Here is a 15,306-nt window from a genome sequence, read left to right as displayed (position 1 = left end):
ATCGTTTTCGCTGTATTTTTTGTTAATTAGTATCAATTTACCCTTATTAAAATTGAGGTCCTTTTCTTTAACATACTTACGAAGTTAATATAAATTCCTCATAAAGCATCGCACACATCTGTAGAATGTAAGTCTTCATTCTTCTAAGCATCAATCAGTGCGGTGTAGTTTCCTAGTCTAACTCATCACCTTGTTTCAACTATCATACAAATACCTGCCCTTTAGTACTGACTACCGTATACAATAATTTATGTTTTAGTAAATTCTTTGTTTTGATGCAAATTGTTTTTAACCAACAAAAACTCATCCTTATTTTCATTTGTGTTTTCGTGTCAAATGAAGGTTTTTCTATTTCTATTGCTATTTCATCCACAAAAACCTTACTGTTTTCGCCGAGCTACGTCGCCGGCGACTTCTCTCACAATATTAACAATATTGAATGAAACTTCGCACACCTACTCCCATTACTTCCCGCTTTGGGGAAATTTTCAATTTAAGAACAGCTTAATACCTGGAGAGGTATTGTGCGAGGAACAATGCTAGAGATTATTGCTTAAGGTTGGGCTTCACTTCGGCGTTTCTCAGTTTTCTATACGGGGTGTTGGTTTCGAGGTGTGCTGTATTTACCGAGATGCAAACTGCTCATCAGTTATAAGAATAATTTAGCATTATTTTGCCATTCGCAGTCCATTGCTGGAGAAAAGCTTGTAAAGAAGAAGGACTGAAGAAACTATTCATGCTTTTTTCATCCAGATGCTACAAGATTAATAAAACTAGGCACATTTTTGTATCGTACTCGAATTGAATTTTGTTGCTTTATCCACGATATTGTTTATTTATTTATTTCAAACTTTATTGCCCACATCATGAAAAGGAACAATTATATTTTATTTATGGTTTGCTTTCATAAATACGGCACGCATAGAACTCACCCTGTATTTCGATATGGATTGTGAGGGTAAGATGGCGTCTACGAAATTAAGTGACGTAAAGATACGAGTGAGGTTAAGAAGCTATTGACGGGGTTATTGTATTGTTTGCTTCCACGTTAATGAAAAGACGATATTATCTCTTTCTAAGGAACATTACGTAGTTGAATTATAATAATTTAATAGCACATTCTGAATAGAAAATGTTTTGTAGATCATGTTTCTCCTGAGTAAACATTACATTTGCAGACGGAGTTTAGTCATACTAATATTAAGGCAAAAGTTTGTGAGTGTGTATGTTTGTTACTTCTTCACGTCTAAACGGCTGGAGCGATTTTAGTAAAATTTGGTATGTAGTTAGCTAAAACCCTGGATTAGCACATAGGCTACATTTTACCGCGGGTGACACCGCGGGGCACAGCTAGTTAACAATATAAATAAGCCTTTAACTTAATTATAGTTGTAACCGTTAAGGATAGGATAGTGTTAGGGACTCTACACACCAAGCCCGCCGACAGCCCAAAGGCTTTACCAATTTCAAAAGAAACATGTCGATGACTTGTACTTTCTATGGCATATGAAAACATATATAAGGTCGACGACTCACGGTCGGTTTGGCCTCTAAACTGCATTAGTATCACAGAAGTTTTAATGCACATAGAGTCGTATAGTTTTACTAGCGGCTGCACGCGACTTCGTACGCGTGGATCCCGTTTTACCCCCTTAGGGGTGGAGTTTCGTAAAATCCGTTCTTAGAGAACTCCTACGTTCTAAAAGGAACCCCCATGCAAAATTTGAGACTCCTAGAACTTGTACATAGTTTCTGAGATTTCGCGATCAGTGGGTGAGTCAGTCAGTCAATCAGTGACCTTTCGCTTGTACAAAATACTCGTTATATAGATTTACCTACGGGGCACTGCATTTGAATCCCGTTGCCATGGCGACAGATTTAGTCCCACATTAGATTTGTGAATTATACTCGTAGCCGCTGTTTATCCCGCGCATTCATTATATCCGCTCATTATCGAGCCTTCATTACCGACCTGATGGACCGACGCCTTGATTGTTTGGATACAGTAATGAGATTTTTCGATTGGCGTCTCTGTAAATGATTTTAACGTGCATTATTCCGTTCAGGTAGGTATAAATTAAATTGTAATCATGTATTCTTTACACGCGGATATTATGAAAGGCTTTTGTTTTTGTTTGCGTTATTAATCACTTTGAATGATTTTCGTTTTACAAAGTGAAGTCACAAACCTTTAATAATAATAATTTTAACCCTTAACTCATCAACCATAAGCGGTCGCATGAGACCGCGGTAACAAATTGATTTATTTTTTCGCCGTAAAAACCATCCTTGGACTTCAAAAAAGATTAAAAAAAAGAATTGGTAAAATTGGAGTTATGCGCTTACCAACACATTTTGCGATTCATTTTTATATTATAGAAGATAAGTAATTGTCAATGCTAAAAGTAGCTTGTCTGCTGTGGCCTTCGATATAATTGTTTGTCGTATTCCCAAACCTCGTAGAAGCCAATAATATCGAGCTACACGGGTTAACGAGCGCTGTAACGAAGTTTATCGCGTCGTGTCCGGCCAGTTGTCCGCGGAGCTGCGATCCGAGAAATTGCCCAAATGGTTAATTTTAGGTACTATTGGAGAATACAATGGACTTATTTTAAATCAATACGGTTATATTTTAACAATAAAGCTGAAGTTATGACATTCTGGACGACTGGATCTACATAATTTTTAATTAAAACATAATTTTAAAATGAAAAATCTTTCATATCAAGGTATGTTTTTCATAGGAATATTTTAAAAGTAGGTACTTATTACTCGGTAATAAAGAAACAATCATAACACGACGTAATTAAATGTAGTAGTAGTCTTTTTTGCATCAGAAATCATCTTTGGACTGTTTTGATTGAAAATTCAGGTTGAATTTTAAGTTCGTTGTCTGGTTAATCCATAGTAATATTGTTATTGAAAGGCACCGGGTATCCTACACGAGCTAACGAGCGCCGTAACGAAGTTTATTTGCACCGCGTCCGGTTGTCCGGAGCGGCGATGTCCGGGTTGTCCGAAGCTGCGATCCGAGAAATTACTCCAATGAGACAGGTCCATTTTACGATTCCACGCAACAATCGGTTTGTTTGGCCGTCGGTAACGACATTGCGTATTTTTTACTTTTGAGCAATTTACCCTGGCTCGTCAACAAACAGTTCGACATGTTCATAGCCTTGTTGGGAATATTTTTACTGGGTGAATTTTTTCATGGTTTGATTAGGATATGGCAGGTTTAAATCAATGTGATTACAATCAAGTAACATCATAAATAAAGTTTATCTTCTAACAAACACTTAGCGCGTTGCGCTAAATCATCACAGACTTAATACCTGCCTTGTTATGCATAAAAAAAAAACAAACAGTTGTGAAATGGTGTGAGAATGTCTCTTTACAACCACTTTTCACAGCGAAATCATACCCACTCTGGCTGTCAATAATTAAAAGATAACTGTACAAAAGTGATTAAATAATCAAAATGTTAATATTATTTAATTTTGTCGTCCCACGTTTCCATTAAAATAAATTACTTACCAAAGAAATAACGGCGACGTGAACACATTAAAAATTAATACTTGTACTGATCATTGGAGCTTAAAAATAAATTGATTCTGAGCTCGTTCAGGCGAAACATAATTTTTGTTAATCTCTGATTTCGGTTCAATTGAAGGTTATTTACGCGGCGCGCGGAGAGTGGATTAATTATCCAGTAAAAATTATTATGAAATATCTTTTTTTATTTGACGATAAGTTTGAACATCCCTTGTGTTGGTTTTCTTTTTTTTTTGTAATAAACTCGAGAGCAGTATTCGAAGGGACACAACCAAATCTCAGTAATGAGTGCACGCGACCCGATGCACAAATTGGGTTCTCTCGAGCGACAGCCGAACGACCGCGGTACCCGACCCATCGTAACTTTCAATTCTTCCTGGTAAATTTTTTAATCTTTGCTTTTTATTTTTTTATTTGTGGGTTTATCGCCTACTCGCTGCTTTGTTGTTCTAAAATGGGGTAATAAGCGCACCTTTTATTTTAAAACATGCGTAATGTGTAAAAATACAAATAGACGTGTCTACTTTTTATTAATAAAAACTCGGGGGCGAGAAATAAAACTCAATATAAAGTACCTACCTAAGACAAAAATCCCGTAACAACGTAATAGCACTTTGATATAAGTCCTTATGCGTGGTCTAGTGACGATTGAGGACAGCCTATTTGATTTGATTAACGTCAATGTTAAGAAGAATAAATTAACTGAAAACAGACGGAATAAAAACATAACACGAACTAAACTAATATTCAACCCATTTATTTCATAATTCCCAAACAAACCAGCGCATCTCCAAAAAGCGTCGCCGCGATCTCACGCCACCTTTCATGCAGCGAAAATTTCATTAACTCGCCCGGGCTGTTAAAGTTAGCCGGTTGAACCAAGTTTACATGCACTGGCGTAAATAGAAAGGTTCTTAATGAACGGGAGTTCCGAGAACAATAAGAACTAGGGACGCGACGTGTTTGCTGTTTATTTTAAAAAGACTATTGAATAACATTCAGCGTTAGTCGAAGTTCGTGCCGGGGAAGAAATAATATAATTGGTAGCAGAATACCTGCCGTTTTTTAACAACATTGTCAGCCGAAGTTGTGGTATCTATTCTTACTGGAGATAAGTTTACTAATGTGTGATGAGCATGAGCACCTTTTTTTAAACAATTTTTCATTGTTTCACTTGTCAGAGGCAGTTTTTGTGATCTACAATAAAGAGAATGAATCCCAAAATATCGTTTGAAGCGAGTGGTCCTGACAGATAGACTCAGCCTCAGAGCTATAATACCAAAAATCGACAACTCACAAAAAAGTAAAAAGTGACACGAATTTAATTTATCATCATCATCATCATCATCATTTCAGCCATAGGACGTCCACTGCTGAACATAGGCCTCCCCCAATGCTTTCCATGTTGATCGATTGGTAGCGGCCTGCGTCCAGCGCTTCGATACCTTTCTGCCCCATCGGCCGTCAGTTCTGCGTACTATGTGCCCTGCCCAATGCCACTTCAGCTTGCTAATCCGTCGGGCTATGTCAGCGACTTTGGTTCGTTTACGGATCTCCTCATTTCTGATTCGATCTCGCAAAGAATTTAATTGTAAAATAGTATATTTACAAGGGCAAAGATGTCCCATGAAAATTTCGGCAATTACGCCCATCACTAGCGCACAGTCGTGAAGCGGCAAGGCACCACCAACTATATCAACAAATCACTGTTCTCGCAATTTAATTCCGTGCGAGTGGCTGCATCCAGGGACAGAAAGAAATAAACAGCTAGCTTATTCACTGTTAACCAATGACATTACCGTCATAATTGTATTAACTACCCTAGTTTATGTATATTCAAATGTTTATCTTGCAAAAAACGGGTTTTAACAAGAGATTTTATCAGAAGAGAATGGCATTTGAGTCCACATTCGCAAATGGCATCGTAGGTCGTAGCACAGAATAAGTAATAGTACCAAGGTCGTAGCCTAATACGCAGATCGCCAGCCGTAATTTTTTACGAGTAGGTATCATAATTATTTATTTTAGAAATGCTATATTTCTCTAGATACCGCTCATTTATCATAAGGTACTAACTCAGTAAGACCTGATTTCCTGATCCTCGCCTAATATAAAGTACCTAAAATTTAATGTTTGTGTGGTGTATTAAAAGACTACTAACTACTTATCTACATATTTCATGTCATGACTCTTGGAAATTTTTCGTGAATTTATGGTATATTTTATGGGAAACTGTCCTCCCTTCCCTGTGGCACAGCCCCCAGTTTTGTACGCATCACGTAAACACTAGATGGAACTTTTCCAATTAGATCTACTAATAATATTACTCGAGGTCTCCTCCGGTATTTGTTTCCAAGTGGAGTTGAAGAATTACTTACGTCTTTGAAGTTACGCATGTGGCAGCCTTGATAGAATTGNTAGAATTTATTTGTCAGTGTGAAACATATTCTAGTATTATTTTATTTATTGGATTGTTTTTATTACCAGGAAAAAACCATACTTACGTACCAGTATGTAAAAGGATAAATCTGTCTGTGATATCTTGATTATTTTATTTATCCTGAAGTATGAGAAAACCCTTCAAAGCTATCACTCACTATTTTACCACTTACTATCACTATTTTATACACTTCTTTCTGTATAGGTACGTTTTAACAATAATGTTTGACGATCATAACCATACCGATTCATTCCAATTTAATTAGACCAATTCTAAAAACACCATCTGCAAAACAAACGTTTGTTCCGCCAACTGAAATAATAGAAACGTCTTTGAAGGAACCGTAACATTGAAATCAAACAATTTAACCGACTCACCGAGCAGTGCTCCCGAATTGAAAGTGGGTAATTTTTAATCAGAGGTGGAGGCAAGAGGAGGCACCTGAGCAAGCTCGTTTAATCTGGTTTCCAATTAAACTCGCGTCCAACCCGAACATTTAAATTAGCCACCAACTTCTTTATTACTTTGCCACTTATTGCAGGGAACACTTGACGCGGACTCGTTCATATTGGAGGGAACTTACAACTTTAGTTTTAGACATAGAAAATTTGGATTTCTAACTTCATTTCTCTGATTTAGAGCTTAGTTATGAATTTGGTGGTTTCTACGTGAGAATAAATGTAACAGCAGTGGGTAGTTAAGTTAAGGATAAAAGAGCCTTAACGCCTGAAGCAACGTCTCATTTTAATTTTAATTTACACGAAAACTCGCTAATACTTATTGTGGTCCATACTATTATTTTTTTATTTTTGGTACTCTAAAGGAAATGTCATGCGAGCTCATGAAGACACAGCGAACTGACGTTTTAAAAAAAAACATTTTTAAAACATTTCACGACATTTCACATCAAATGATTCAGCTCTTCACCAACTTTTCCACACATGTAATCCAAAGTCAAACAAAGCCATGAGGCATATCACTTCCAACAACGCTAACAAGATCCGGCGCACAATGGCGCGCATTCAGCGCCAGAACACAAGACACATCCGAAGCTCGTGCGCACAATGACGTCATTAGCATCCGCGGCCGCAGCTGCCCGGCGGAAGCGCGTCCGGTCGGACGCCTCCTTGGGGTTAACGATGAGCTATGAGTGCCATCGAGACGGTTTGGAGGCGTGATCAAAAGTGATATGGTGTGAGGCTGTATTACCCTAAATAACAGTAATAATTCTTGGATATTTTCATACGGAAACATCTAGTCCCAAACTATGCAAGGCTTAGTTAACAACAAATGACTACATTTTTGTTAACATAAAATCTCAGAAGATAGATATAAAAAGCAGTAAGCTTTGTGCCACCTTAATCAGGTTTGTCCTACCAAAATAAACGTGAATGACGCGCGCTTATAGAAATGTTTAATATTTAACAATTTGCCCAATTTGTTTCTGTTCAGAATGTTCATTTTGCAAATTTCCGCCACTGTACAGTTGTATGTGCAAAAGTATAAATAAAAATAAAGTTAAAAAAAACTATTTTTACATACAATCAATTTGGTTCTAGCGACGCGTAAAAAAATTAACTCCTATGCCTGTATACAGTTGGTATTTTCCAGAAAAGTCCATGTGGGTCATAAAATAGAGAGCGCGGAACCGGCGGGTCTAATTTAGATAACGGCGCGCCCAGTATCGGTGACCCGCGAGTGTCGATGCGACGTGACTCCACTACGCTAGTGGCGACCTTTTGTCGATAGTTTTAGTTGACAGTAAAAAATAAGTGCGTGCTATACATCCTAGATCAATTATCAAGAACCAAATGCATCCACGGACATTTTATTCAGTTATCTGCAAGTTAGCGTTCATAGTTTATGTTTCTGTGGCAACCCATTTATGATTTTGTAAGGTGCTGCGCTCTCTACATTTGTCTTTTTTTAATACTCAAACTACTAGTTCATTGTTTGTTTTAAGAAAATGTGTGGGCACCAAACTCTCTTTGGCATAGTTATTATACAATCGCATTCAGTGTCATGTATCGATAGTCGATACAAACGATAACGCGACGGTGTCATCATCGAAAATTGTGATTTACTAAGCACTAAACTTCACGAAGTTATAAGCCCGTTATGGGTATTAGTTATCAGTAATACAAACTATCGTACCACCAAGTATCGACTTCCCGCCAGCATTATTCTGACTGACTGCCGTGCACAGTTGCTCAAATATAGACTCTGTTGCTACTAGAAAAGGTTGGTTTCGCGAATGTAAGTGCCTATAGGAATTATTTTCCTACGTTATTGAGTACGAGCCAAGCGATATTTATGTGATACCTATTGCATAAAGTGGGGAACGATTTTATTATGGTCTTTTATAGTATCGATACATCGATTGTTTGGTTACACGGGGCGCCGGCAAATGGTGATAATATACGGCATTAATCGAATGTTATAGCGATTTTGGAGCAGGGTTCGGTTTCATATTTTGATAGCGCGATAAAGTAAACACGCATACTTTCAATTCAGTGGTAACTTCAGATTTTTGTTCTAACAGTAATTCTTCACTACCTATCACTAGGTACATTATTATAAAACAAAGTCGCTTCGCTGTCTGTCCCTATGTATGCTTAGATCTTTAAAACTACGCAACGGATTTTGATGCGGTTTTTTTATAAATTGATAGAGTGAGTGATCCAAGAGGACGGTTTTTAAGTACACTTTTAAATACAATTCATGGTACCTGTGCGAAGCAGGGGCGGGTCGCTAGTATTAAATAAAAGAGTTTTTAGTAAAACATTATGACATCATAAAGATTTGCTCTCCAACTTAACCTTTACTTAAAATAAGGTCTGATATTTACCTTTCAACGAGTCTCTAACAAAATTAATTTAATTTTAGTAAAATTACATTACCTACGCTTTTATGTACTCTAACGTAATTTTAGTAAAATTACATTACCTACGCTTTTATGATACACTATGGGCAATGTTTTTGAAAGTGTATTCGTAGAATACTGGATAAATTCAGAAATATATGTATTACCTAGCATGTTTAAAAAAAACTATTGTCAATAGAAAGGAACGCAGTTACGTATGTTTTAAGTTTTCCTGGCTCCAAAAAAATAGAAAAGATTACACACGAAAAAGGGTAGTACAGTACTCATAATGGTTGATATCGTCCCAAAATTTTTGTGACATTAATTTATTTCTGTGTTTTTTCATTACAAGACTATTAAGACAAACAAAAACAAGATTTTAGTAGCATTATTCATGCTTGTTGTTCAGCACAAAACTGATCGTGAATTAAAAAGGCGAACAGCTAAATTGTCTTTGTAGACCAGCCAATAAAGCGGAGCGCACTAAAGATAGCAAGTTAATCCGTCCATTAGGTAAGGAGCAGTCCTCATTAGCCTGAAAGCCTTCGCCCGGGCATCCATTCCACGCGTGCGAGTACGCCCGCAAGATTTGTGAAGTGGACTTGAATATGCAAGTTTTTCACTTGACGAACTAAAAAGATGGGACTTATTGGCATTGGCAGAAATAACGTTAAAACATTTCAATTTTTAAAATGTAATAGTATAAAGTTTTAATGATGAACAGATACCTAGATCATGTCAGTGTGACTGCGACGTTACCTTTTGTACAAACATTTCAAAAAACGGATGATTTCGTATTATGAACTAAATTGATACTGGTATTGACGAATCTTTTTCAATCTAATTTATTTACATAGTTGTATTTTTCAGATTGGCTAGATAAAAACGGCTATGTTGCATCCACACAAAATGATATACCAATTAATTGCAAGCTTTACGCAAATAAAAAATTAATTCATGTACCTATCCTATACCCTAGAAACCTAGAAATTAGCACGGCACTAAAGAAATATAGGTATTCAAAACTGCCACGCGGTCTCGTGCTAGATGGGCGTCTTAAAGGCCACCTTCTATCAACGGGAGCGCGTGGTAAGTAACTTGCTTCTGAATGTATGTAACTTCCTACTTTTTTATATTTTTTTATATTTTTAAACCGGCAGACAGTGGTGACTGAGTTTGTTGCGGCGCTTCTTCTCAGCACTTGCCAAATGTTTGTCTCGAAGCGCTGGTAGGGCAAAAAAAGAATGAGACATGTATAGGCTCCTTAAGAGCATTTGACAATTTGCAAGAACTAATTTAATTAGTCTAAACAAATAAAGATAATTTTGATTTTGATTTTGAAACCCATCGATAACAGTTTTAAAACTCATCTAATTATTTCACCTCAGCGTTTCTACATAAATTTATCGATGACCTAGATGAAAAACAAACCTACAAAACTAACTGAGCTTCCATCAACGAAGCCAAGTACTTCGCTCGGATCATATCAGCGATTGCTTCCCCCAGAGCGTGTATTGATAAACCAACCCCTTCGCTGCAATCCAACCTCAAAATTGCGATGGCAAATTCAACCGAAGCAACGGACGGTGAAATTGCCCCAACGAATCCGAGGAAAAAACCCCCAAACGGCCCGCAATTTGTCTTAAGTGGCTGAAACAGTGAAATATTCTGAAACTTTTAAAGCATATTAAAGTTCCGACCTTTTGTAGATGTGAGGATAAGCCGGTTAGTTAACAGCTGTGTAGGGCGGGGAGGACAGGCAGGTCATTGAAACGCAGGTGATATTGTGAGGCACTTGGTTGATAATCGCTTAACAGCAAGAAAGGATTATGTTGGGCAAGTAAACGTATGCTACTCGAGCATATTTGTGTCATGATGAAACTTAGCTCTACCATTACAGCAATTCCAAGAAAAATCTTGTTGAATGCCCTGTTAGGAAGTTATTAATTACCTTGTGAACTGTAAAATAGTTTCTGTTTACTAATAATCTAACTGCAATAAACTTTGATGAGGTTTAATGGGTTTGCTTTTCCGCCTGGCCTGTGGCGATTCTTCTGAGGTGGTGACGCGAGATCAGCCGTCTTTTTAATTAATTCGAAAAGTTCCGAGACCCGCTTTCTTTAACCCTTCCCTGTTTAAATACAATGTGAGCTTGGAGCGATTAATACGGCTTTCAAACTCCACCATGGCCCACTTTGAATTCAGACTGGATGAAAGGAAACTTAGTCAGACTTAGACAGTATGCACGGCGGGATCTAAGAAGTTTCTTTTAGTTTTAAGAAGTCTTAAACTGAATGTTTAAACAGCCAGACAAAAAAGATACAGAAATAGAATAATGAATTGATAATAAGATATTAAAGTGAAACTAACTTTTATAGACAAAACTGAATTTGAAACTCTGTTTTCAAAGTATATTTAAAAGCAGGCGACTAATATTCAATGAAGTGGTCCTGATCAGTGGTCAAATACCTGCCTTGTTATGCTTTAAAAAAAAACTCTTGAATATTATACAGCCAAATAATTTCATTTAAACTTAAACTCATTGATTTTAATAACATTTCATAAACCAATATTGCATATAATTACGAATGTAATCAATGAGATTTGTTAGTCCTCAACATACATAGCATTACCTTGACATGTAATACCAATTGCCCGTTTCATTAAATAGTTTATTAAACAAAGTTATACAACATACAATATACATTAGACAATGAGTTTGTTACGAGCGTAGGTTAGGTACTGATTCCGTGAATAAATTAAGACTATTGTTCTGAATATTTGGAAATCCATTTTCAAGCCCGAAGGACAGGTTTAATGAGGGCGGGGAAATAAATGTACTTCACTGGCCACTATACGAGTACATTTTATAATGTGGAAAATAGTTTTGAACTCGTTGTTTGAGGAAGAAAGGTCAATAGTAGTGTACTGTCTGTTAGTTTAGTGATAGGAAACAGTGACCACCACTCATGGATATTTGCAAGAGAGGTCTATAATGTTTTGAGTTTGACTGCCTTTGAAATAGTTGCAAAGACTACAGTGCAAAATCATAATACGTTCAAGTTACTTCTTAGCATTATCCTGAAGCAGGGGCAGGGTCAATTAAAGTTTAGAAGAAAGGGCTTTATTTACACGAACGATGCGAAACACGCGCGGTAGAGTTATTGCAAAAAACTTCTTTCTATTTCTTCTTTTCACCGCTGCATCAAAATCTTTACGCCAATCCCAATATTTCGCTCATTAGCTTCCAATCAATACTCCCCTTGTGCTTAATTTAATTTCCGGAGCGCCGTATGGATACGAGCACGTTGCGAGCTAATTATCCGAAATTAAATTGTGTCGCGCGATCTTAGGATGTGCCGTGTTAGCTGATGAGCAGTCATTTGTCGTATTATCAACTCTGTGATACTGTTAACAATGCGGTACAATACACAATATGTTCATCTTTTGGGTTCAATACCCAGAATGGGGAATATGCCTCCGTTGTCTGTCTGAAGTACAGCATCTTATGAAAAAATTATTTTGGTGATTGGTTACTAACAGTACCAGAATTAAATTTGTATTTTCTGTTGCTTCTATAGCAACAAATACATACCTACATACTTTTTAAGTTGTAACTATTTTTTCTTATGCGATGTTTCATGTGCGAAGTACAAATCGCTCTTGCTCGGTTTTTACTATGCTGTTATTCAAATTGACGACATAAATGCAGTTGTAAATAACGCATACAACTCGCTGCTCTGGCGTCGCTCCCGCCACGAGCCTTCGCAAGAAACTTGGTGAAAACTTGCGCGGCGCAATTATCGCAGCGAGTCCGACTGGCGAGCACGTCTTTGATATTTTAATGAGGCGAACAACTACGAGAACATGCATTACATAATGTAATACACCCACTCCGATGCTTGAGGTGGCCTATGAAACGTATCGTGTGTTGCAGTTTAACTAGACGACTACATCGTTGCATCATCCACATGGTACATGCAGCTGTGTCGAAATATTGTGAACTCAGTAATAAAAATGCTATCTCCTAAAAAATATGTGGGTCTGTGTGCCGATGGCTAACTTTAGATTCTATTTTTATGACGCTTTGTGTTACATACCCAAATCCGGGAATAAAAATGTGTTTGAACCTGTTTCAATAGTGGAAATGTTCAAAGGAATGTTTGGAATATTTTCGTTGCTTCTACGTTTCATACTCATTATTATAGGCGTATTCCATTAACGCGTGGGTGGGGAAGGAGAGTGGGGGTGTCAGTATTTTGGTTGCTTGCCTACAACCTACGTCACTTACGCATCTAATCTGCAATCTAATGCCTTGATCACACGTACCGAGTAAACGGGCGAGACAGTAAAATGATTACTCGGCCGTGACAGTGATGTAAGCGAGTTTCACACGTGTTTTGAAATTAGCACAGTCAGTTCAGTTCTATTGAGACTTTTCTTTTTTTCTAATCTGAGGACGTGACGTCAATCATTTGGCCGAGTGGCGAGTGGCGAAACAATGCTCGTTCAAACCTGCCGAGTGAGCGAGCGAGACAGTGCGAGGAAGCGGGAGGTTGGACACTCGGCCTAGTAAGTAGAACGGGAGTCGAGCTACTGTCTTGCCGCTTTGCTCGGCCGAGCACTTGGCCGATCACTCGGCGCTATGTTCATACGCACCGAGTACTCAGCCGAGAGCACTGTCTCGCCCGATTACTCGGTACGTGTGATCAAGGCTTTAAGCCGAGCAAGTTGGGTCTAGAATAATTTGTTACCTCATTTTGCATTTTAGATCCGCCAACATTCCCAAAAGCGTGGGTAAACTAGCGAGTTCAGATAAACAACGCAAAGCTTGACGTGTTCATTAATGATCTTGGCATACATTACACGCGGAATTATTTATTCAAATGAGGCAGGAATCCGACGAACCATTATGGGAGCTAGTGTTCAACTATGTCAATACCTTAAGACTAGGTACCTGAAGGTCACACACTCATGTAATAGAAAATAAAATGAATTATTTAGGCGGTGGTAAAAGAGGAAGAGGAGGTCTTTGAAACAGGTTTCAGACAGAGGACAGTTTTATTTTAAATATTTAAAGGGAGGGGAAAAGTCCGTTTTCCAAAGCAATATCTGGAAGCTATCAAATGGTTTATTTTGCTTAAAATCTACAAAAACAAAGTGCGCTGGCTGTCATTTTATTATGGTAAGCAAAGTTTTCGTTGTGCCAAGTCAAATTAATATTTTTCGGAACATAAAAAAATCAAGTTCGTATTTTGACTACACTTTATCGTTCTACGTCATAGGTAATTACTTATTACAAGTTGAACAAAGGATGCTCCTCGCATTGTCCGAGACAATGCAGCACGAAACAAAGGTCAGAACAACCATTGACAAGTTGAGTCGCAGCAGTTCAGACTTGTTCTGTCACTTTACCAAAACCGAGTCAACGGACTTGGCGAACAACTGTTATCATTGTGACGAGGTAAAGCCATTGTTGCATATTGATTTAACAGCTTCAGGGTGAATAGTGAAGTAGTTAATGTAACCGATAGAGTTTAAAATGAGGCACACTTTTACTCAATTTTAATGCCAAGTAGTCAAGTTAGCAATAACTCTTGCTATTCCTATAATATGTCCTATTTTTGGAAACCAAACTATACATATCTTTAACACATTTTTTTTAGTATTTTTAAGAAATGGACAGGCTGAAATGCTTATTGATTCTACATTTTTACAGTAATAATCTCGGAAATAAAAATTACACACAACTCCCTTTAACGCCTTCAGCTTAGCTAATTATTATTCTTGCGCCAGGAGTGGGTTTACCATTACGCAGTTCAGCTGTAGACAGAGACAGCGAACTACAAAATGACCCTCGAATCGGCAGTCCGATGCCTTCAGCACATGAGTAAAAAGTCACGTGCCTTCAGCGTGAAGTACCTATAAAATAATCGCATCAAGTTGCTTCACATATAAAATTTATTAACGCCGAGTTGAACCATCTTATCAACTTTAACAAACGTCAGAAATCTGTCAAGCTCCGTACAAAAAACACCAGTTATTATTATATATAGTTACGGTGAAAGTTAATAGCCATGATAGCCGAACGGTGAAGGGGTCGGAGTGGCCGACTCGAGATCCGAGGAACGTGGGTTCGAATCCCACCGCTGCTCGACTATTGTGGTGAGCCCACTCGTAACACAAGTTTATTTAACACGATGGGCTAATGAGTTTATTAGTAATGCTAAAAATCTTTAAAAAAAAAGTAAGTTGGTGCAACTCTTCCTTAGAATCAAAAGCACTGACCTGTAGAGCGGTATGCCGGCATCGTCGCGGAACCAGAACACCATGTAGACCTTGTCGTTGGCGGCCGTGCCCAGGTCGCAGGGGAACTGCGCCACCATGCCCTCCACCGCCTGCACGTCCACCGTGCGCACACCAGCTGTGGGCAAAGAGCTCACGTTACACC

The 15,306-nt window shown here is 37.9% G+C and overlaps 1 protein-coding gene across 1 annotated transcript in view; it reads right to left on the bottom strand.

The window, feature by feature from the left end:
• LOC114365676 (nectin-4-like) overlaps nucleotides 1–15,306 on the bottom strand; it is a 124,935-nt gene that overhangs the window by 104,164 nt on the left and 5,465 nt on the right. Inside the window, exon 2 of the mRNA XM_028322296.1 lies at nucleotides 15,144–15,279. Coding sequence (XP_028178097.1) covers nucleotides 15,144–15,279 — 136 coding nt within the window. The remainder of the gene's footprint in view (nucleotides 1–15,143; nucleotides 15,280–15,306) is intronic.

This window comes from Ostrinia furnacalis, unplaced genomic scaffold (genome assembly GCF_004193835.3).
Source record: "Ostrinia furnacalis isolate ACB-3 unplaced genomic scaffold, ASM419383v2 OfSCF7606, whole genome shotgun sequence".
Classification (NCBI taxonomy): domain Eukaryota; kingdom Metazoa; phylum Arthropoda; class Insecta; order Lepidoptera; family Crambidae; genus Ostrinia; species Ostrinia furnacalis.
Note: the sequence above shows the minus strand (reverse complement) of the source record. Positions and strands in the feature narration are given on the sequence as shown.